General features: G+C 42.6%; 1 protein-coding gene across 48 annotated transcripts in view; it reads right to left on the bottom strand.

Annotated features, from left to right (window-relative positions):
* Positions 1–295: 295 nt before the first annotated feature.
* Positions 296–23578, bottom strand: part of RBFOX1 (RNA binding fox-1 homolog 1) — a 2003336-nt gene continuing 1980053 nt past the window's right edge. For 22 of the 48 annotated variants that reach the window (XM_074323035.2, XM_074323033.2, XM_074323030.2 and 19 more), the window contains 3 exons: positions 17526–17578; positions 4530–4605; positions 296–4159 (listed from right to left, as the gene is read on the bottom strand). In XM_074323035.2, the coding sequence (XP_074179136.2) occupies positions 4012–4159; positions 4530–4605; positions 17526–17578 (277 nt within the window). In that variant the 3' untranslated portion in view covers positions 296–4011. Of the gene's footprint in view, positions 4160–4529; positions 4606–17525; positions 17579–23578 lie in introns of those variants that run through there. The other 26 variants (XM_074323047.2, XM_074323031.2, XM_074323043.2 and 23 more) reach the window with 6 other exon arrangements.

The following is a 23578-nucleotide window of genomic DNA, read 5'->3' on the forward strand; positions in this document are numbered from 1 at the left end:
GACTGACATTTCTACGCTGGGGAATAGCTATGCTTCATTCTGTTTCATTCTTAAACAGCTGTGGTTAGAGCCACTGATGTCTTTGGGAAAATGAATGAAGAAGGGAATCCCTCTGTGCCAGACAGCCAGTGCACCTGCAGGAGGCACCACCTGTGGCTATGGTAGCCTAGTGCTCACCTGGGCAGCCCCGGCACGTCCCCTGGTGGACACAAGTGCAGCCACGTGTTACATAAGGAATCGCCCTTGAAGGAAGCAGCACAGAAGGCAAAAGACTCAGGACACAGAGACGCCCACGTACCGTTTCAGACTAAGCTTTTATTTTTTTGATATTACAAACCAGTTTTCTTTATTCACAAACCACTGTAAGTGATATAAACACTAATTTCTAAAGACAGATATACACATTTTCTGGGTTTGCGGATTGCATGATGTGTGTGTTTAGAAGTCACTATATGCCACACATGATAGTAATTGTTTTGTTTTGTTTTCCATAATTCATAATAGCAAGTTATTTAGATAAATGAAAACATTCCAAATAAATACTGTTTAAAAAATCCAAAATGTTTGTTTACATCTCTGACATACATTTGAAAATGACTTATTGGCATCTTGGAGAAGTGCCTAGACAAAAGATTCTGCAACACCAGTTGGCACCCACTTGCTCTAAATGATTTTATTAAAACTACATACAATCGTGGGGGAAAAGTACAGCTCATCGATGAAAATCAAAACCGAAAATTAATTTTACTTTAACCAACACAGTAAGAAATTCTATGTTTGTGATTCCACATACAATGCAAATTCTGGAGTGTGAAATCTGGGGCAATTGGGAGAAATCTACGTATTCTCGCCAACCCCCTGTTCTTTCTACCTCCCTCCCCTCTGGGGTAGGATGCCATAGCATTTTAATAACTTGTTGCCTTTAGAAACATCCACCGGGCACCCATTGTCATAACATTGTTCCCCAGGTGGGGGGATGAGACTATCTTTGTGATGCTAGAAAACACCCCTTTGCCCTTCCCCTCCCCCACCCAAAGAAGTCTGGTGAAAAAAAACGTTTTCTACGCTTTGGGCTGCTAAAGCAGTTTCTCCCCCCTCCCCCCTCGCTCCCTTTCTCTCTTTTCAAGACAATGGTCATCTGCCTTAGATATCGAAGCTACAGAAACTTGGTTTTCAAATCTTGTGAAACTTTATTGATGGTTTAATATCCAACCAATCTTTACTGCATGCACATAGGATGACAGGAATGCTGGATCACAAACACTTTTTTTTTTTTTTTAAAGTTTTGTTTGGTTTTGTTTGAAAGCAGAGTTGTTACAGCGGACTGGCAGGTTCACAGCGGTGAGTTGATGATTTGCTAAAGTGCTTGCCAGAGGGCCTGCACTGTACACATGAAGATTTAACTATGGCAGCAAAACTACTGGGGACAGCTTGCTGCTGGGTGTTTAATTTAAATACAAAAACAGGAAGACCCGTGACAGATACCCCAACTTAGGTTAACTTGTAAACAGGACAACATGGAAGGAGATCAAACAGAAGGAATACAGACAAACTGCAATTTTTCGGCTGTGTCACTCTGGCCCTGCGTCAGAGGTGGGGGGACTTTGTTCTTCGGGGATGAAGAGGGTGGACCTACTTTTTTGCTTCCTTCTGACAAGTGTCCTGGGCCATGGAGACAGAACTAAAAATACTGGGTTGACAGAATCCCTGGGGACCAGGAAGAGTGGGAGGGCAGGCTGTCACGGACTGAAAAATTGCAGGTCGCTCACATTACACAGTCATGTTTCAAAAAGTACCAAGCTGATGAAGATACTACGATTATCTCTACTCAATGATTGCAATACTTGTAAAATGCTTCTATAAATCCGAATATGATTATCATGTAATTCCATAAAAATTATACGTCTGTCTCTAACAGTTGTTCTACTAGGCTAAAACTAAAGCTTCATAGACTGTTTCTAGAACTTAACAACTCCACTGCACAGATGTAAATTTTATACATTTTTTTTTTTTAACTGGTACAAAGAATTTAAGTTTTTATTACTTTCTTTTTTTTGGAAAAAAAGAAAAAAATAGAAACAGTGCTTTTTATCACCTTTTTATTAATGTTATTTTTTTTCCCTCCCATAATATAAAAGTCAGCAATGATATCAATAATTTATTATACTGGAAGAAATATAAAAAGAATGCTTGTTGACGGCCTAACTAGCAGTTTTTGCCTAAATAACTAGCGGCTGGTTAAGAAGCTGAATACTGCCAGGTGGAATGGTTTAAAGGGTGGGTTTGCACAGCTTAATTCAACTTAGATGCACACGTGCTACTAGAAGCAGCCCCTTAACATAACCTTTGGCTTGCACTGACAATGAGTAACTCAGAACCGTTGATAGATGATTGTTGGTGCAGTGGGTCGTTTAGATTCACCCGTTACTATGTGTTTTTTCCTTCAGCCAAACCCCACTCCCAATCTGCTATGGCCCTCCCACCCGTCCCCTTTCATAAAATAAAATAATGCAGATGCAGAAAAGAAATGACTACTGTAGTCACTGACACTCTTCCCAAACAGCTGATAACCCCAGTAGCTTAATATTCAGCATATATAATTCATTTACATGATAAAGCACTCTGGCTATGGCCCTAAACCAGTGTTATTCATAGCTAGCATCTCTCTAGATCACAAAAAAACTCCTACAGCCAGCAACCAAACTACGGAACCTTCAGAAATGAAAGACCCACAATATTAAAATACACAGAACAAAATATCTGAGGTATAAGATAAAAAATGTAATTTTTTTTTTCCTCTTTTTAGTTTTTAGAGTTGCTAAAATGATGCACTACTGCATGTATTGCAATACCCAGGCCTCGGAAAGCTTCCTCTCTCCCCACATTGGAAGGTTTTTATGGTTTTGTCACTTAGTATGGAGCAAAACGGTTGTATCCCCCTCGGTATATACTAGCCTGCAATGAAGAAAGAACGAGACCCACATCATCAGCATGGCTCCTAGTCTTGGCATCAGTCAAGGGTGCAAAAGCATTCTGAAACAAAGCAATTTGAGGGGTGTGTTTTTTACATTTTCCTTTTGCAACACGTGGATCATCAAAAAAAGACTAATGTTGAAAGATAGACACTCAAAATCAACCAAAATGGAGGCACCCCTACCCATCCCAGGTCATTCTCGGAGAACTAAAGATAGGGCCAATCCGGACCTCCCCCAACAGCTCCTCATGAAGAAACTCCCCGTAAGACCCAATGCTGTCGGCCAGTCCAGGGAGCTCAAAGGCCTCTCATACAAACTGGAACGATGTTCTATCCGGAAGAGCTCAATCTACACTCAAGAGGTTGACTGCAGACAACTGATTGAATATAGTCGTTCAACTCTCCTTCCCACCCCTTCCTCAAGGGGGCTGAGTGTGGAAGCAGAGTTGATGCATGCACAATCAGGACGAAAATTTAAATCGACCTCATACTTGACTTGGCTCAACGAGCTGTATGGAATTTGCTCTTAAGAGGGGGAGTTGTACAGATGAATTGCTTGATGCAACTGAGCTTGTGCAAAAGAGGCTGTTTCTCCAATCGTGGCTGAACATTTAAACCACGCTCCAGCGAATTGCCTGGCCGTGGCGTTAGACCGCTATGAGGTGGACCTTAACTGTTTCCTTTTTGCTGAAAGTATTGGCGATTCAAATGAATGAATGCCTATGGGGATTGAGTTTTAGGAGAAGGGCTGATTTTATTGATCCCAAGCAGAAAGCTGCATGCCAAAAGCTTTGTAATGATTGCATACGCTCTCACGTGATGGGCACGTCTTACTGTACTCAAGAGTTTTAGTGCATAGAAGTTTGAACAAGTACAGGCAAATTCACCCCACCCTCACCTCCCATTTGTGCCCGCCCCCCACCCCTCCCAAAACAAAAACTCAAACCCCCCCAAAAAAAACAAAAGACAACCCCCAAACCCAGCTGATTCTTTCTAATTCCTTATGTACTAGGCACACACACAAAGTGCACCCTTCTCTATTTTCTTTCCTGGGCGACTATCACTTTAAACATGAATTGTAATAGGGGAGGAGAGGCAGTCAGATTCTCAGCTGCCTGACAGCAGAGGCCTGGAAGTGTGCAGCTTAGCTCCTCTGAAGTCTGTGCTGGGGCTGGAGCCTTGGGGCTATATGAATGAGCGAGCAGCGAGGGAGGGAAAAAAAGACAAAAAAGTTCTGCATTGGCACTGCATTCTGTTAGTGATGGATTTAATTATCAAAATGACTAATTATTCCATTAAGGTAAGTGCTCTGCTAGGTGAGACTTGCAAAATTAGAAATATAATAACTTACATGCACTACATTGCCAAGAAATTAAGACATTTATCAAGTTTACTGGGAGGATTAATGTGGCATTTTAGCTGCTGTTAGCACAAGAGACAAATTCAATTAAGGGCCAGTGAGAGGATGGCAACCGTCAACCCATATGAAGGTCCCAGCTGGGGGGAAGGGAAGGGAGGCAGGAAGAAGTGAGGAAGAGGAGGAACTGGTACTCACCATGGCACCAACGCCGTAGGTGGGGGCTGGAGCAAGTGTGTGGTGGTAGGGGTCGGCAGCATAAACTCGTCCGTAACTGAAAGGAAAACAGAGGGGCCAATTAATCCATAGCATGCAATTACAAAATAATAATAACAACCACACAATACAAAATACCAAGACAGTGTGGAGGGGCCCTATTCAGCTTCAGAAATAAGAAACATTCCAATCTTCCACATAACATGAGAAAAGTTCATCTGTACATAATACATTTTTTGTGCATTTGACATGGCTGGTCATATACGTACACATACATATATGTATATGTAAAAGCATATATATATATGTGTGTGTGTATATATATATACATATACATATACATATATATTTGTTTTTCTCTCTCTCACAGGACCGTTTCTACACTGCTCATGTAGCTACCGTGGAAATTGAGGTAGGCAGAAGAAACAATTTGGAAGAGCGGTTTTAAGAAGCCCAGGATGCCCAGAGCACATGTTACTACTCAAGAGAGGTCATTTTCTCCTAACTTAGCTGTCGCGAACGAAGCAAGACAGAGTAGATGAAAAAGGGTGAAGTGACCAGGTCTGTGCAATTAGGGTCTAACACCTTAGAATGGGGCAGAACAAATGCATTCAAATAGAAGCAGCCTTGAATGATTTGTGGCCCCCCCCTGCCCTGACTAAAGAATTAGAGCTGATTTGATTTTGATCTTATGATTCCAGACTTCTATCTCATCAATCGATGGCCAGGTGCTGGGAAGGGACACATTTCAAACAATATTTCCTGATGACATTTCCTCATCTTTGAGTTTCTCTCTCTCTCTCTCTCTCTCTCTCTCTCTCTCTCTCTCTCTCTCTCTCTCTCTCTCTCTCTCTCTCTCCTCCCTCCACTGCCCTGACTTTCAGTACAGGCTTTAGAATAAACATGAAGAAGAGATGGAAGCCTGATACACTAGGTATCTACTAAATGTCTGGAACGGAACAAGGCAACAAATCAGAAATTAGGGTTCATAGAGGTTAAGTCCCTTTCTCAAGGTCACAGAGCTAGACAGAGTCAGAGCTGATTTTCTACTTCTTTGGGGCACCTTGAACGCTCTTTCCATGGACGCACGCACCTACCCTTCCTTGAGTGACTTGCTCGGTATCTTCTGGGAGCTTGTGTGAACACTGCTCTTTTGGTAATGACCAAAGCTGAGATGCAAACTTAAGTTAGGTTTCCTGGAAGCAGAGTCTGACATGGAGATTCTCGTGCACGTGAAGGAGAGAGAGGCAAGCAGGTCAAGAGGAAGGGCGGAAAGAGAAGCAAGAATGGGGTCTGAGCTAGAGATTATCTTCGACCTGAACTCATGAGTTGTACCTCAGAGTTTATCCCACTTAGAGGCAAGTGAGTTGGTTTTTCTTTTTAGTGCTTATGTAAGTGAAGCATTAGCTGTGGGCTTCCCTGAGGCGTGGAGGATAACTTATGAGTTGAAGTGACTTTCTTTGGCAGAGGGTAATTCTCTGAAGAAAGGAGTAGCAACCAACCCGCACATCAGCTGGGGTGCAGGATATATGTGGATTATCAACAGCCTTTGACTCTTGGACTTTCATTTAAAGAATGAAGGAACAAGACAAGAAGAGATGGTTTGCATGTACTATCTACCTTAAGCTCACACCCCATCTCTTGGAATCTAACTTGCATGCACTTTATTTCTCCCCTTCCCTATATTTTCTCCATTTTTCTTCCAATCTTCTTCCGCATAGTTGGTGGATAAGAATGTACTGGATAGGTCTGACATGACTGCTCAAACCTTGGAGGCTGAAAAGGTGGGAAGAAGCTGGGGGAAGGACCTTCTGTCTCGTAGGCTCTAAGGTAGACTCCAGATAGAAAATAAATGATTGTACCAAGTTCTCACTGGACATGTCTTATAACCTGAACAGGAGTTATAACGTTGTCATTGATTTTTATTTCATGAGAAAGTAATGTCTGCCATTAGTGTAGGAAAAAAAAAAAGAAACTGTTCATAGGGTTATTTTTGATACACTTTCCCCTGGCAAAGCTGGTTGTATGACAAGACATAAAGTACAAAAGCAAACTGAAAATCCTTGGAAATGTACTAAGTGATGTCACAGAATGGTGTTCCTTCAAAAACGAGTGTGAAGATGCAAATTCAGAGCAACTACCTTTTTTTTTTTTTTTTTTTTTAACTTGGGGAATGGTTTCAGTGTGGCAAAAATTTCCTTTTTGGGAGGAGATGACATATGGGTAGTCTGAATGTATTCCGTGAAAACATAGCGCCCACCTTTGCCGCATACTTAAGTGGTAAATTCTTATTTGTCTATAACACGGGGCCAAGCTTCAACCTTTGTGGAAAACCCAAGGTAACAATTTGGCAGCGTTCTCTTCCAAGGCAGGAGAAAAATACAGCAGCACTGAGCTGTTCCTCGTAAATGAGCGGGTGCCTTTTCTCCTCAGGGTGACCTCTACCTTCAGAATCCGATGGTTTTATGATGATTAATAAATTTCATTTCCACAGAGGAAAAGGGACCATGTCAGCTCAAACTGAAAGCACGGAGGCTCCTTTTCAAATGCTAATTTCTAAACACGCCCTTGTGTGACACTACAATTTAGACACAAGGTTATTGGGGAAGACGTGGATTTCAGCTCTACTGTTGCAGCAGACGCCAGGCACGTCGGTGACCTCCTGTCCTCAGAGCTGGTGAAGCACAACCCAAAGAAAGAATGACTATTCCCTGGGAGCTCAGTAGGGTGAAGGGGAACATGCGATGCCTGCCATGTTCTGACTAATCTGTGCATATGGTCACCCCACGCCACCCAGCCCTGGCCGGAGTGGACAATAGTGCAATCAGCTCATCCTGCTTCCTGTTTCCCCACATCCCATCCATCAGAAATTACAGACGAAATCTCAGATGTGTCCACTTCACGCCATTCACACCATTATCGTTCTAACATAACCAACAAGTACTTCCTCAGAACCAAATCAACAACAGCCTTAAATCTTGTCTCTTTGGTTTTACTCCTGCCTCTTTAAAACATCAGCCATTTATATTGACATCTATCAAATCCATCTATCTATCTATCTATCTATCTATCTATCTATCTATCTATCTATCAAATCTATCTATCAAATCTATCTATCAAATCTAATCTATTATCTATCATCTGTATCTCCATCTCTGTATTCATCTACCCATCCATCTAGTTAAATATAAATCTATGTAAATCTAATTACATCACTTCTTTGCTTAAAACCCTCCAATGGTTTTCCGTTGATTCTAGAATAAAATGCAAACTTGCATGAATCACCCTTGCCCCCCTTTCAATCCCATCTTTCTCCTCTCTACACCCCCCCCCCCCCCCCCCCCCCGTGCTCCTGGCACACTGACTCGTCAGGATGCATTGGACACATGCAAATTCATTCTCTTCTTAGGTCTCTGGAACTTGCTCATACTCCACCTGAATAGTTTCCTTTCCTCTTTTATGTCTCAGGTCAAATGTCAACTCCCCAGAGAGATGCCTTCTCTCCTGACCACTCTTCCTTAAGTGCACTTTCCAATCCCCTCCCCACCCTTCATGTGATGTAGCAATCTCTTCTTTATTTACCTCTCTACCTGGTTGTTTACCTGTCCCCTTTCCTAGAACCTCAGCCCCATGCGGGCTAGGGCTGAGTTTATTTTGTTTGCTTTTTCACCCTAGTGTGTAGCATAGCACTGGCCACAGGGTAGGTGGACAAGGGGCCCAGCCAAGTCCGCTGTGTGAGTGAAGGCAGCAAGAGGCAGGAGCAAAGAGGAGAAAACTGAGGCCTCGGAAGATCTTTGTACCCGTGATTGGCAAAGATTCTCTCAGATATGCTTTCCGAAGATTCAGATCAGCTGCTCTCAGAGGCATTCAAAACCCTCCAAAATGCTCAAAAGAAAACGTCTGGGGACTCTGAAAATACACATCACCTTGAGAGTTCAAAAGACACCGGCCACATTGCCGGAAAGCTCATCAAAACCCTTTAGGGAAAAACCAAACGAACAAAGGAATAAAAGATAACTGCTGGCTAAGTCACCACAGCTTGCAGCCATCAAGATCCTTCCTCTATTTTTGACATTGACAACCAGTTAAAACCAGGAGGCCCACCCCTGGCCCTGGAGAGGGCAAAGGGCTTGTGGCCAGAGGATCCAGGTTCAAGTTCTGCCTTTGCCATGTCCTTGCTCAATGACTTGGGCAGGTCAATCTCTCTGAGCCTCATTCTCCTTGTTCATAAAATAGTGTTGCTCTGGCTGAGCCCGGCCTAATTCCCAGCTGATGTGCATGGAAAGAAACCAGACATTTGACAGAAATCCGCAGACATAGGAGATTAGGATACAAGGGTTCTTATACAGAATTTCACAAGCTAGTCTCTCACTCTTGCCCAGACTTTTGGTCTGTAGAAGCAATGGAAAGATCCTATGCTAATGTCATCCTGTATAGCTCTAGCAATCAATTTACAGATGCTTTCGGAGTCAAGAGCTATCCAATTTTTACGTTACAGATGTAGTTTCAATTCCTATCTTTGAACTTAAGGTTATGTTGGAGCAAAATGAAGAAGCATGCTGTTTGCTGAGCTGGAAATATGAACCCGTGTTTGTACGTTGTCAACTCTACTGACAGATGTAAATATTACCTATTATTAACATTTTCTAAATCTAGTTGAAACCAGCTGGATGCTAATAAAATACCATAGGGCCATGTTGGTAGCCCACAAGGGGCTGTTACCAGCCAAGTGATTTTCTTATAGGGACATAGTAAAAACACTGTAATTAGCTTCACTGTATGTATTTCAATGAAGGAACTTTATGCCCCTGGGACCTTTTATTCTTAGTGTAGCATCACCTTTCCATGCTTCCTATCCCACAGATAGCTGGGGGAATCCTGGTGGGGCAGAAAGGTGAATCTCATATGCACCCTCCCAGATGAAGTTCACAGTGGGGCATAGTTCTCCTAGAAAGCCCACCTGTAGCAAGAAGGTACAAAGGCGTGTGCCCCCATCACACAGAGAAGCACTACAGAGTAGGCATTCACAATAGGATTCACTAGGGATGAGAATGCATGGTCCCCAGTCTCTGCAATGCCATTAGGGGCTCCAGTGCCCTCCTAATTAAGTCTAAGATATAGTCTGTAAGGTATTTGGGAAATTAGTCCCACAAGGCGCACACTAACCACACAGCATGAATGCAGGGTGCCTACTACTCCATGGGCTGTGGCTCTGAGAGCCTGTGAGCTGGGGTGATGCTTTAGCTACAGCCTGCTCCCACTCACTTTCCTGGGGTCTCAGACCTCAGCTGCTCACGGTGCCTGAGTGAACGTACTCACTAAGGGAACACTCCTCCATGACGGCTGCGGCATTCTCCCAGCTCTCATCTGGGCAATGCCTTGAGGACATTTATAAGCCAGGGGAGTGACCAAGTTAGAGGAAGTGGACCCTCCCCATTAACTCCAAACATCAAGGAAACTGCTCCAAACGCAGCCAAACCTCCAGGAAAGACCCCAGTAGAAGTGGAAGAAGTGCTCCAAGATGAACAACACGGAGTTATTTCAACTTTACTGACATTTCCAAACTCTATTGCTGCTTCCGTCCTTCGCCTGGATTTGAAATAATCATCTTCACACATCATTCAGCATGGTTTTCAGTCTCATGATGTTTTTTTCTGAAGGAGGGAAAGCATCTTCTGAGCGCTTTCGCTTCTCAACCAGAGGCCACAGAGTTTGCTGTTGCACATGGATGCTGGTCACACATCTGAACTGTGTCCATAACTATGCACATAAACCAGCATCTGTAGAATCTGTGAGAACCAGATCGTACCACCCATGGCAAATCAGGCGGCAGCATCCTTTCTATGCCCTCTCAGGGCAATTCAAAACCTCTCCCTATTCTGAATCCCAACAAAGCAGGTTTGAGGAAGAAACCTTAATTCTGGATTCATCAGAGCACAGTAGCAGCTGCTGTCTGGGAGTCAAGAAGACAGTGTAAGTCCTGCTTTTGGCTATACAGTTCCTCTACTCCAGAATGTGTCCTCCAGTAAAAGACCCATAGCCACACTCTCTTTCATGCCAAGCCCAAGGTCACCCTCCTTTTAGAATGTCTGTTTCACATTCTTTGTGCCCTGACAACTGGTCTACCAAAATCACAAAGATGTTCCCATCATGCTTTGAAATCAACACGGCACCTCACCTATGGTTTTAGACACTGGGGGAACGGCAAAGGCAGCTCTGTGTTTGTATTCCTCATGAAATCTTCAGTATTTCTACTGATGCTAAGGATTCTTCAGGGTCAGAATTCCGAGTCAAATCCTGCTTCTGCTACTTTCTGGCTAAGTAATCTCAGAAAGTTGATCTGCTGTCTGCACCAGTTTCTCCATCCACGAATGGAGATCATAATGGTACATCCCGACTGTACAAGGCTGTGGTGAGGGTTACTTGGATACCAGTTAGTCCAAAACCAAACGAGTGTCAGTTCCATTGACCCTGTTCTCTCTCCATGTGGGACCATTCCAGTAGAGTTCCTGGAGAACATGAGTCAGAACCACCCCTGAATTGGGTTGTCCACCTGAAACCCTGTGTACTGTCATCCCTATTCCCCCTTTTCAGTGGATTAAAGATTCTGAGAGGTTAGCAAGCAGGGTGGGAAGGAGGTCGATTATTTGGAGGCAAAATTAAAACATAAAGTCAAGAAACACTAACGATGTCCAGATTATCTGTCAAAATATTTTCATTCCAGGTGAGTGTCCCTCACCTCTAAGAGACCAGTGGTTGTGGCACACAAATTCTTTCCCTATTCATTGGAGCAACATGAATGAAAATGTGGCTCTAGAACAGCATTGTTCAATAGAAATAGAATGAGAGCTATAAGCCCAAGCCACATAGGACACTTTATGTTCTGTAGGAGCTGTATTAAAGACGGAAACACAGGTGAAATTCATGTTCATATTTTTATGTAACCCAATATATTAAAAATATTATCATCTAAATGAGTAATCGACATAGAGATTATTAGTAACATATTTTACAGTTTTTGCTCTAAGGCTTTGAAATCGATTTTGTATTTTACCCTCTCAATTTAGACCAACCACATTTTAAGGGTTCAATAGCCACATGTGGTCACTGGCCTCCATATTGCTGACCACGACTCTAGAAAAACCGATTGGGTGTTCCCCATTGAAATAGAACAGACTCCGCAGTGACCAGCTCCGTGCCTCCTACGGTGTGATCTGAGGACTCTTCTATTAGAATCACCGGGGGAAACCTGTAAGAACGCAGGTTTCCAGGCTCTCGCTCCAGACCTATGAATCAGAATCTCTGGGGCAGCGGGAGGGGAGGATGAAATGGAATCCGCATTGCTAACAAGTTCTGCAGGCGATTTTCATGCATGCTAACATTTAATAACCGCGGTTCTATTTTTTTTTTCTCTGTGTGTGTGTGTGTGTGTGTATGTGTAATTCTATGCTGACATAGCACCCCCTTACTCAGACTAATTCAGAGCTATCTAGACACCTTTAATTTTCATATGTGAACTGATAGAGGCATTTTATTTATAGGGTATTGTTATTGTGTGCAACAAGCTTGGAACATGCCTAGTACGCAGTAAACTGTCAACAGATGCTAGGATTATTTTTACTAAATTCCTTTGCTTACAGACCCCCTTAGCACCTGTACTTCACCTGTTATAACGCACATCACATTTTTCCTGGAAACAGACCAACTAACTCCAATTCCCTGCGTGACAACTTCGCTGAATCATCAAATCACCAAAACGGAAGAAAGACAATTAGACAAAATTTGCTGGAGGATCACAATGAGAGGAATGGTCGATTTGGAAATTTCTAGAAAATATTATGTGAAGTCTTAGTGCCGCTGTGTGTGTGTGTGTGTGTGTGTGTGTGTGTGTGTGTGTAGGTGTGCAGGTTGGGGGGGATAGAAGGATGGAAGGGGTGGTGACACCCCCCCTTGCACCCCTGAACTTGCCAAATATTGCTTCTAATAATGACTTAATAAAGTGTATATCAACCTTTGCCACAGGGGATGGTTTCAATAGCTTTTGCAGATGTGTTCATTTGGCCAAAGCTTTTGCACAGACCCCTTCCTTTCCTGCCACTTATGTGTGTCCATACTCCTAAGGACTGGGAGTGTGTCCCCAGGTGGGCTTCCCACGCCACCATGATGGTACCTGGTGTGGGGGAGGGGCCCAGACTTGCTGCTGAACCAAGAGCCAGCCTCCACCTGCAGCCTGTAACCACACAAGCACACACACACATTCCCTCAGGCAGGGGGCAGCTGAGAGCCTGGACCCCGCAGCCAAAACAACGAATTCAAAGTGTTTTTCAGGGAACGAAAACTATTCGTTGATTTTTATCCACTGATTTTCAGCAAACGAAACATTTTTGGAGAACTGACCTAGACACCACCACACCTTGCTTGTTTAACCCTCTGTCTCCCTGGATATCCAAGCGCCCCGACAAGGCAGCTGCTCCCTTCGTCACTTTATCTCCACACCTAGATCAGTGCCCAGCACGTCTCAGACACACCACACACCTGCTGTACCAAGTGGAACAACTATTTCGAGAATCGTTCAGTTCCTTTGGGGTCCCTTGCAATTTTCACAACTATGCCCCTTCCCGCAACTCACAAATACTAGTTTTCTAAGAGCAAGACAGCACAGCTGAACAAAGCGGGAGAATTCCATTCGGAGGTCAAGGTCAATGTTTCGAAGTCAAGATCAAAGGAGCATACACAGGGGCAGCGTGGTCCAGTGGGAAAAGCTTTGGTATCAGACAACCTCCAGGGTGACTGGGCAAGTCAGCAAACCCCTCTGAGCCTGAGTGTTTTTTGTTTTTGTTTCTTTTCTTTAACCTGCAAAATGAGTATGACACTAACATTGACCTCGCTGAGCTTCTGTAATAAATTATACACGTGTGTACACACCAGGGGGGCAAAAATGTATACAAGTGGATACTTTGGTCAACGTTGCTCAAGCAGTAGCTCGCTGTCATCAGAAGTGTCTGGACGCTGATGGGAACCACTTTGAGCACCTCTTGTAATTGCAGAAGTCAAACGTGACTTGCATTCATCTTTTGTTATCGGTATATATTGAGTATTACAATTGCAATAGTTTTTTCCTTTCTTAAAATGTGCATACATTTTTTGGGCCCCTCTGTATAGACACATAATTGATCACACTAGCGAGCACACAGAATTTGTGCCATAAATGACAGCAAGTTACTACTAGAGAGAATTCAGCAAAGCCCATGCAGTTACAGTTACTGCAGAAATAAAGGGCTTGCCTTCCATGGTGACAAAAAGCCTTAGTCCTCCTTGGAAATAACGGCTACACCCTTGGAGCAACAGGGAGAGTGGGGACATTTAACACAAACTGGACTTGGTAAATTTCTAAACTGCCAGCATATCTTGTTTGTTCACCTGTCAAAATACAGCCCAAAGACAGCCATTTCTCAGCTCCTCCACAGACATCGTCCCCACGCAGGCCACTGTCACCCCTCCCTGGAGTGCTGCAAGAGACTCACCACTGGGGCCCTTTTTTCTGCTTTTGCTGTATTGTAGTTCGTTCTTTGCAAAGCAGTCTAACACAGCATTAAAAAATAAGTCACATCACAGCCGTCCCTTCACTGCCTTCCTACCACACTTAAAATAAAATCTCAAACGGTTTCTGCAGCCTCCGAGTCCTAATTTGTTCTGACCCCTGGCTGTCTTCCTGGTATCCTCTCTGAAATCCTCATTTGTCCTCAGATGCTGTGGCCACACTGGATATCTGACTGTGCTGGGGCACCTCAGGCAGCCTCCACCTCAGGATATTTGCACGTGCCGCTATTCAGTCTGAAATGCTTTTCATCCTCCAGTGACTTACCTGACTCACACCCTGACTTGTTTCAAGTTCCTGCTCAAACATCACCCTGTCAGAGAGGCCTCCTCTGATCAGCAGAAGCAGCATCACACCATATTTTCCATCCCTCCCCCTGCTTTCTGGTTCATTATGGCTACGTGTAACTTGAAATGCAAATACTTTCTATGCTTACTCATCTATGGGGTTAGCGTGTGCTCTGCCCTAAAATGGAGGCTCTTTGAAGGAAGGGCTTCTCCTGACTTATTTAATGCTATGTGCCGAGGGCTGATACATAGCAATGGCTCCATACATATGAATTCACTGAAATGAATTTCTAGCTGCCCTGTCAAAACAAATTGCTTTCCCACCTCCATGCGTGTAAAAGATTCATATTCTACCACAACCACCATCACGGGCCAGTCCTGGAAAAGCCCAGTGCATCACATCAGCCGGGAGACCTTGAGTGTAAGAAGAAGGGGAAATTATCTTTCCCTTCGACCATCTTTTGCAGAATCCAACTCATCAGAGGTTCTTGATGTCAGAGTGTGAGGAGCTGTAGCAGCATTCAAGGTGGAGGACCAACAGGGACACCCACATAAACATGTGTCTTTCCGGAACAACCGAAATAGAACACCTAATACCATTTTGGGAGGCCTCGAGGAAGAAAGTGAATTTCCTTGTAAACACAGTCTCATCAGCCCCGAACACTAATAAAAAATGTTTCCTTCTACGTGGCTAGCAAAAGCACGATTGACATTTCTGCATCGTCTACAAAAGGCCCACGTAAAAACCATCACTTTTCCTTTGGGAACTGAAAGAAAAATCTTTCGGTGTCACTAAGAATTTCAGTGATCATATGCACCAAGCCCTCCAAACTGAGATTTTTATTTTCTTTAAAGCACCTGTTGATTTCTTCTTTCTTTAAAGAGACAGAAGTCGGCCTTTTGTCCAACACTGAAATCCAGGAGATACCAGGATTCAACAGACCCACCCACCTTAAGGGGCATTGTTCTGGATATGCAGGTGACACCTGACAGTTGTGATGTTTAGAATGTAGGTATCCTTTGTTTTTCCAACATGTGGGAGATAAGGCCCTGGAAAGCTTCACTGAAACTGTGAGTCACAAACTATATTGACTGAGCTGATCTGATTTTCCATTTTCACTCTGAGGAGGGTTGGACTGGTTGGGGGATAATTTGACTGTTGATTGATATGGGTGTCTCCTTTTTCATGCTTGATTCAAAAATTTGGAGTTCAAATTGAACCTTATGAAGCATACAACACATTATTAATATGGCCATCAAAGCAACAGGGATATCTCTCTCAATTTGAAATTTGATCGATAGCAATTCATTAAGAATTTACTGAGCAGCCATCCTAAATTAGATAAGGTAGATGAAAACCCTCGCTCTACTCGGGCAAACTTTCATTATCTGCAGCCTCTTTTAGGAATGTTCTGTGAGCATCACTTGTTACAAGGCGCGGTTTGTTAGGTCATGGGACAAAAGTCAATTATCGACCCGTTGGGTTGTAACTTTGCAATGTTTGATCTATGATGTCAGAATATAACCTCAGACACACTGCGTCATGTATCCAGTTTAACAGGGAAGGGAGAGCCTCTGGAAGACCAAAGCATCCACGAATGATGTCAATTAAACATTTTAAGCCAACATCTTCCCCACCCCGAGCGGTTTCCCTTTTACTAGCATGCTTCCTTCTCAAAATTATGAAAATGTTAAATGACTCTTGTATCCCAGGATCATTCCCCTGCCACCCCCAGAAATGTAACTGTCAATCTTCTACTGTTAGGTATTAGTTCGGGATGTCACCACTTCTCACAGGGAGAGACAGGGATATTTGAGGCTAAGGCTTGAGGCAGACCATTATCAAAGGGGTTTCATAGACATGCAGGAAGCTGTCCCTTTAAACAATGAGTATTCATACAGACCCCTGCAACTTCAATCCACTAAAAACCTCAAGACTCCCTATATCGAGGAAATTAACACAGCTTTCTGCGGCCCTGCTTTTTAGAACAGAGACGGCTGGGGACAGGTTCCTAGCTCTCTGCCCTCCCTTTAGCTCTTTCTCTCCAAACACTGTGAGTAGGGAGTGAAACCAACACGCCTCTGTTTATTGCTCCGTTGATCAAATGTGATTGGCAGCAGATGAGTAGCTATTTGTAAAGCTCAGTTTAACGTATGCTTTTGAAGGTTATGGCATGCCCAGCTACACATGGATAAGCTGTAACATGCACCCTTGTTGGCTAAAAGCAACATTGGTGAGATCTAGTCATTGCTGTGGTCATAGTTTATTCTTAAAAGCAAAAATGAAAAAAAATCATAATAAAAATCTCTTGTTAAGGCACTCACCTATCTTGACATTTAATCAAGTAATTCCATGCTAATGAAAGTCCAGATTTAAGTGTTCTGAACCACATCAAAGTAAAAAGACAGGTGTTATTGTGGATGGACGTGTCATGCAAGTATAATTTCCATTCGCCAATGTCCTGATTTCCAAAAGAGAAAACTCTGTCTCTCTAAGTGCTGCTACTTGTAACATGTTTCAAAAGAAAGGAGACAGAGGATCTTTAACTAATGGAATGAAGATCCCCTTCTTACGTAGAAGACAGAGATAATTATATTCCCTCAATACCTCTAGCTTTATAGATTCAGTCTTTTGGGGCCTCTCATAGATACCAGTTCATTCCATAAAGATCCCAGATAATGCACATATAAATCTCTGTGAACCCAGACATAATATGTCAAAAAACAGGGAAGTCACATATCTGTGTCCCTCCTCTGCCCTGGCCAGTATGTTAACAGAAGAGCAGTGATAACTGATCAAAGCGTAAGACCATCATGGCTTCATTCAACACAGTCTTACTCTTCTGGATCATGTATTATTAGAACCGGAAATAAAAATATCAAAGTTAGCAACATGTCTAACGTCTGTTTAGACATCAGAGAATAAAGCCTTCAACTATACTCCAAAGATATACGAACTTTATTGTTGTTGGTTTTTTTTTTTAACGAAACTTTCTATAGTGACTAACTGCAGCATGTGAAGGAAAAAGGGGAAAAAAAAAAAAGGATACTGAGACGTGGATGGATGCACCGAGAAGTAGCAATGTTTGTTACCTGCAGAGGTGTTACAAGAAATTTCATCTGCTGCAACGAAGACGAACTGATTTCTGGAAGAGAAGATAAAATTCACAATACTGCTCGCTCAGGGGGAAATGCGCTCTCTCCCAATTGGTCCGATGTATTCAGATGCGGGGAGGGAAGGGTGCTGCATTTGAATGGATGTTGCAAGGAATGTGCTGATACGGTCAGACTGAGAGAGTTTAGAAAGATCATGAAATAGGCATGCGGGGACCTGGTCAACGAAATCATGGTGATGTCAGAATATGGACCATGGACAAGCTGTTGCACCGAAACATTAATGCTAGGTGTTACCAAAATGTCATGCCAGGAAGTGTTTCTAAGGCCAGGGCATTTCAAACTGTGCTTATATGGATTTCTATGCTGAACGGAGAATACATATAAATTTGTTATAGACTATCTGTTACAAAAAAAAAAAAAAAAAAAAAAAAGAGCATATTGCAACTAGCTAAGAAAATCATAAAATTCCAGACTTTATTATTATGAGCTTAACATAAAAAAAAACAATTTTTAAAAAAGGAAAGAAATAGAAGTGTCATTTCAGAAGAGAATGCTACATGGTGTCATGGTATGGATAATAATTTCCTCACCAAACTAGTCGCTACATAAAGAAGGTAAGAGAACTCATCAATTGACATAAACCCTACTTTGCCAAATTATTTTTAATGACGCACTGAAAGAAAATAAAAATGGAAAATGCCATTTTACTTTGATTTAGTAAATCCAGAAAGATGATAAAACTCTCTTAAGATGTTTTCAACTGTGGCATTTCCACAATGTAATGCATTCTAATTCAGAGATACTGTTTATTTCTCTAGAAAAAAGAACATCTGTGTCAGGTAGATTATAAAAATGCCCCAGTGAAATTAGCTAGGCTCTTAAATGGCTCAGAAACAGCACCACAGACCCTTCTCGCTCCAATTTGTTAGATTTTACTGTGCACAGAAGTCGTCAAGAACAAAGATAAATGCATTTTTTTAGCTCTTAGTTTGATTGGTCTTGTTCAAATGTTTCAAATGCTTCAAAAAGTATCTAGTGATTGAGCATTTCTTAAAACATCTTAAGAAAGTTTTACTGTTGCAAGAGGTACACCCTGGAATACAAATAGAGCTACCATTTGCAAATTCACTAGACTTGAACATTCAGCTGAAAATTCTAGTCATTTCTGCACCACTTAAATCTAAACAAAATTACACACGCTCTGAGAATAGTATTTTTTTATGTTTGTCTCCCACATGACAAAAGTCACAACTAAGTCCATTTATCACCTCTCTTAAAACACTAAAAGTCACTGTCATTGGATTTTTACTATCTTTATGTTCTGACACGACTTTTTGAGGCCTGTCAACATCCAGCATCAAAATCCCAAAGTTTGGAGAGTAGTGAGATCAATGTCCCTAAAAGTGAAGGTGTTTTGGTGAATGTGTGTTTTGACTTGCTCACCCCCGACTTACTCAAGGGACAGTAATACATGGGCACCTCCAATTGCAGGTGTGATACTCTTGGGGGGACCATACAAGCTCTTGGCAGGACCTCTGTTTGCAGGATGCTCACAAGGAGAATACTATACAAAAGAATGGTAACCTGGCTTATCCACACAGGCAAGCTCTTGGGAACAGCAATTCCCTTACCTAGGAGAGGGGCCTCCTTAGCCGGGGGGGGGGGGGGGGGGGGGGGGCTCGATCTAGTTTGTGCTCGCTAATCCGAGAAGACTCTGCTAGCTTGCATTCCACTCCCGCATTTTCCCTAGGGAACTGTTCAGCCATGGGAGGCAACCAACACACGTGCAAAATGCTGATTGAATGAATAGGGAAAACTTTTAAAATGCGACTTACAAGTATGACTATAAAGAAATTAGACATTTTCTTGAATTGTTTCAGAATTCTAGAAAATGTGATGGCTGTCTACAGCACTCTTCTTTTTAACACTATAGACTCACTTTAAAAAAATGCCACCATTTCTCTGTTTCCTTCTTTTTTTTTCTTTGTAGGTAACCTTTGCATTTTTAAGTTTTTTTTTTTTTTTTTTTTCAGAGTGTCTAGGATTCCTGAGCAAATTCCTGAACAAAGGCTAACCCCCTTTGATGACTCACTGTCATTGAAAGAGTTGGTTCAGGTGACTTCTATTAAATCAAATCTACATCAAAACAGAGAGACTTATCACCAATAGTGATATTTTAAAGGATATGTCATGGTCTCTGCAGCAATCCCAAAACGAAGCTACACAAATATTTGTAAAACATGGTAAGCCACTGGGATGTATCAATTCTGTACTTTTTTTTTGTAATCCATACAAGCAATCCCACTATATCCAAGGTCACCCTAACAAAGGTATACGGATGAAGGTATACTTTCCTGAGATGAAGGTTACCCTAACGTCTCAGAAAAGTGCCTTTGTATAGAGCTCATTAATTACACAGTCAACTTGTGTGACTACCCCTCCCTCTAAACTACCCTTTCATCAAGTGATTATAAGTACAATAAATAGGAAATGCCTGTCAAATAAATAGCCTGGTGAAGGATGGCCCTCATGTCAGGCCAACAGATGAATTTGGGTAAAATTATAAGGGGCAGGTTTCACCGGGGTGCCTATAGCCCCTGTGTTATGCCATTTTTACCTACTGTCTGTTTCTCTCCGTTTGAACTTTAAGACACACAATCTATCTTAGCCCATAAATGGACCATCTAGGGCACTCTCTGAAATCATTGACCTAAATGACCAGAGAGAGGTAGGATCAATGAGATTAACTTTGGCTACCCCCAAAGTTCAGTAACATGAAGTAATCACAGCAATGCAGGTATGCTCTGCACAGAGGGGTCACCTCTCGACGTCAGCTTCAGAAACGGGGCTGCCACCAGGACCTGTCCCTTTGTGCTAATCCTAGCATACTCTTCCCTCTCAACACCAGCCTACAGATTTCAACTTCAAAAGCAGCTGTGAACTGGTTTGTTCAGTGGTTGTCGATATTCAAGAAAGTCTGACCGAGTAAACAACCTGCGCTGCACACATGGTGACCGCCTGGTACACTTCTAAAGATTTCTAGTGGCCAACAGGCGCCACCCAAAAACATCTCAGTGGGGATATTGGTGAGTGGGTCTCAGGCATCAGTAGTTCCCACGGACCTCCCGCTGATTCTAACCTGCAATCAAGGCTGAGAACCACCCTTCCATTTGAACGGTTCTCACCGTGGCTGCTCCTGCAGCTCTTAGCTTCACCGGTCTGCGAAAGAGGTAGGAAAATGCTTGGCAGGTGATTCTAACATTAGCCACAGGTAAGGTGCACTGGGTACAGTACAAATGCAAAGTGGAAAGGAAGCTGAATCACTCCACTTCTGGGAGCTTTTGCTTCTTCTGGCAATTTCGCCAACCTAGCTACGTGACTGCCAAGGGTGTAACCACGGAAGCAGCATACACGGCCCAGGCACAGTGCCTTCTAGTTTCAGGAGGCCTTCTAACAGAATAGACGTTAACCCCCATTTCTGAAAGAGACGTCGGTCTACAGTGACCCCCACGCCATGCTCCCTATGTTTGCTTTGTCTTCTGTTCCTATTCCACCATCTCCCATAGATTTACTCAATATCATCTTTGCTGGGTCTTCTCAATTTTCCTGAGTCTGCATCTCATTTTCTACCCATTTCTCCCCCTAGAATTTCTCTCTAGTTTCAATCCTTTCCTCTACTCTAGAATTTCTCAAACTTCCCTAAAGACAAGAATTACCTAGAATGCTTGTTAAAAAACACAGATTCCCAGGTTTCGAACCTGACCACCTGAATCAGAGTTTCCAGGAGAGAGGTCTGATAACCTGCAGCTTTCACCAGAATCCAGGCCTGGCTATGCGCCAGCTTCAGGGGACACCATTTACACTCTTCTAAGTGACTGGTGCTCCTGGGAGGAAATCATGGTTCCAGGCAATTCTTTCCAGGGAGGAATTGGGGAAACTTTGCCGAGACACCTCCTGCAAGGTCAGTCTCATTTTCATTTCAAAGCCCACCTCTCCTAGGAAGACTGTTTGACCTAGGGAGTCTCTGCGGGAGTCCAGAGGATTACTAATTTAAAAAAAATAATAATAATAAAATGATAAATTACTGGGCACAGAGGGGAAGGTTCTGTTTGTCTCAACTCTTCGAAATGTTGACACCAAAGGGACACCACCTCATGTTGACGGAGCAGTTACCCATGGCAGGTGCGGTCCCTCTGTGTTAATTCATTTAATTCTCCTTACTATTTCCATCTTTAAGCTGAGGAAACGGAGGCATAGAAAGATTCTACAGCCCGAGCAAGTGGTTAAGTGGTGGAGGTGAAATCTGAACCTCACTGGGTTGGCTCAAGACCCCAACACTTCTTCACTCCAAGATTCTGTTCAGAGGCACTTACAGGGGGCACCGAGTCAGCAAGAGGGAGTGAGGATGGAGGAACTGCCTCACGTTGTTCAGAATCTTCAGTTCCTTGGAGTAAAAAATAATAGGATATTTGGATTCCCCTTCAATATGGTGTAACTGAGGCTTGAGAGGAATAATTATGTTCTGCTTTAACCACTGGGGATGGTAGAATGGCACGGGCCATGGTCAGGACTCTCTGTTTATTCTATTACCAGACTTCATTACGTTTGACGATGGTTTTCATAGACTAACCACCTAGAGTCTGGATCTCACTCAGTTGGTGGCACATTTAAATTAGTCCTGTGACCTGCCCCTTCATCCTTATATCCCACTTTTCTTCTTTAGTCTCATCTCCTTGCAATTTTCTTAATTCTAAAAATCACCCATGGCTGAATTCTAAGAGTCAAAAAAGTAGCCCCAGCCAGTATTGCCAGAGAGGACGTGAGAAGTTACCGTGTTTCCCCAAAAATAAGACCTAGCTGGACAATCAGCTCTAATGCGTCTTTTGGAGCAAAAATTAATTTAAGACCCAGTCTTAAATTATATAAGACCCGGTCTTATATTATAGTAAAATAAGACCGGGTCTTATGTTAATTTTTGCTCCAAAGGACACATTAGAGGTGATTGTCCAGCTAGGTCTTATTTTCAGTGAAGACGCAGAGTAATCTTCTGCCTAGGCAGGGGTGGGGGAGAGGCCAGCCTGGAAATGTTCTCTCATCAAACAATATGGGTTTTAAGTTTTGCTGGTAAAGATTTCAGTCACTTCTCCTTCAGCTTCTTAATTCTTTTATGTCACAATTGTGATACAAAAGTTGGGGTTGCTATCACTCTGAGCAAGTTTCTTCTTGCATTGAATGCTATGAATATTGATCTAACACACACACACACACACACGATTAAAACCCTCCAAGGCTATCTACTGGAAAATCCCTACAGTCTGAAAAAGTTGGTCTTCTAGTCTGGCAGGTGGCAGCCAAGGTGCCCCAAGATGACAGTGGGACAAAGTCAAATTAGTTTCATCTGTAGGTTCTAGGGCATCTATTGGTTAGAAAGCAGAGGTTTTCAAACCTGACTGTCCATTACAATCAGCAAAGGTTGTTTTTTTTTTTAATTTATTTTTAATTTTTATAAAATACAAATGACCAGGACCATTCCCTAATCATTTAAGTCAGAGTTTCTGAGAGTGGTTCCCAGGCACGGGTTTGCCCAAAAAGCCACTCCAGGGATTCTAATGTGTTGTCCAGCATTGAGAACTCACCTCTCACTGCATGACTATTTCTTTGAACATATGTGTCCTGTCTTTGCAGAAATAGAGGTGTCTTCTGGTGTTTTTTTTTAAATTAAACTGCACTAGTGTTGATCTAGTGCAATTGATAATTATTAATATTTCCATGATTGGCAATTATATTATAATAAGTATATATAATTTACTATATCGTTTATAATTAATTGTTTTATAACTATGCTTACTGGAGGCTTCCCTTCAGACATGTAAAATTAAGGTGGAAATGCACAATAACAGGTATTCTTCTTGCTCAACTTAAAAAATTGCTCACAGATCACAGGGAATCCAGCCGTGAGCGTTTTTCTGAAGAGTTAAATGTAGCATGCAGAAATAAGGCGCTCCTATTAAAATTCTTATTGCCCACTT

This window comes from Rhinolophus sinicus, chromosome 10, assembly GCF_057876585.1.
Source record: "Rhinolophus sinicus isolate RSI-liver-muscle chromosome 10, RSI-T2T, whole genome shotgun sequence".
NCBI lineage: Eukaryota > Metazoa > Chordata > Mammalia > Chiroptera > Rhinolophidae > Rhinolophus > Rhinolophus sinicus.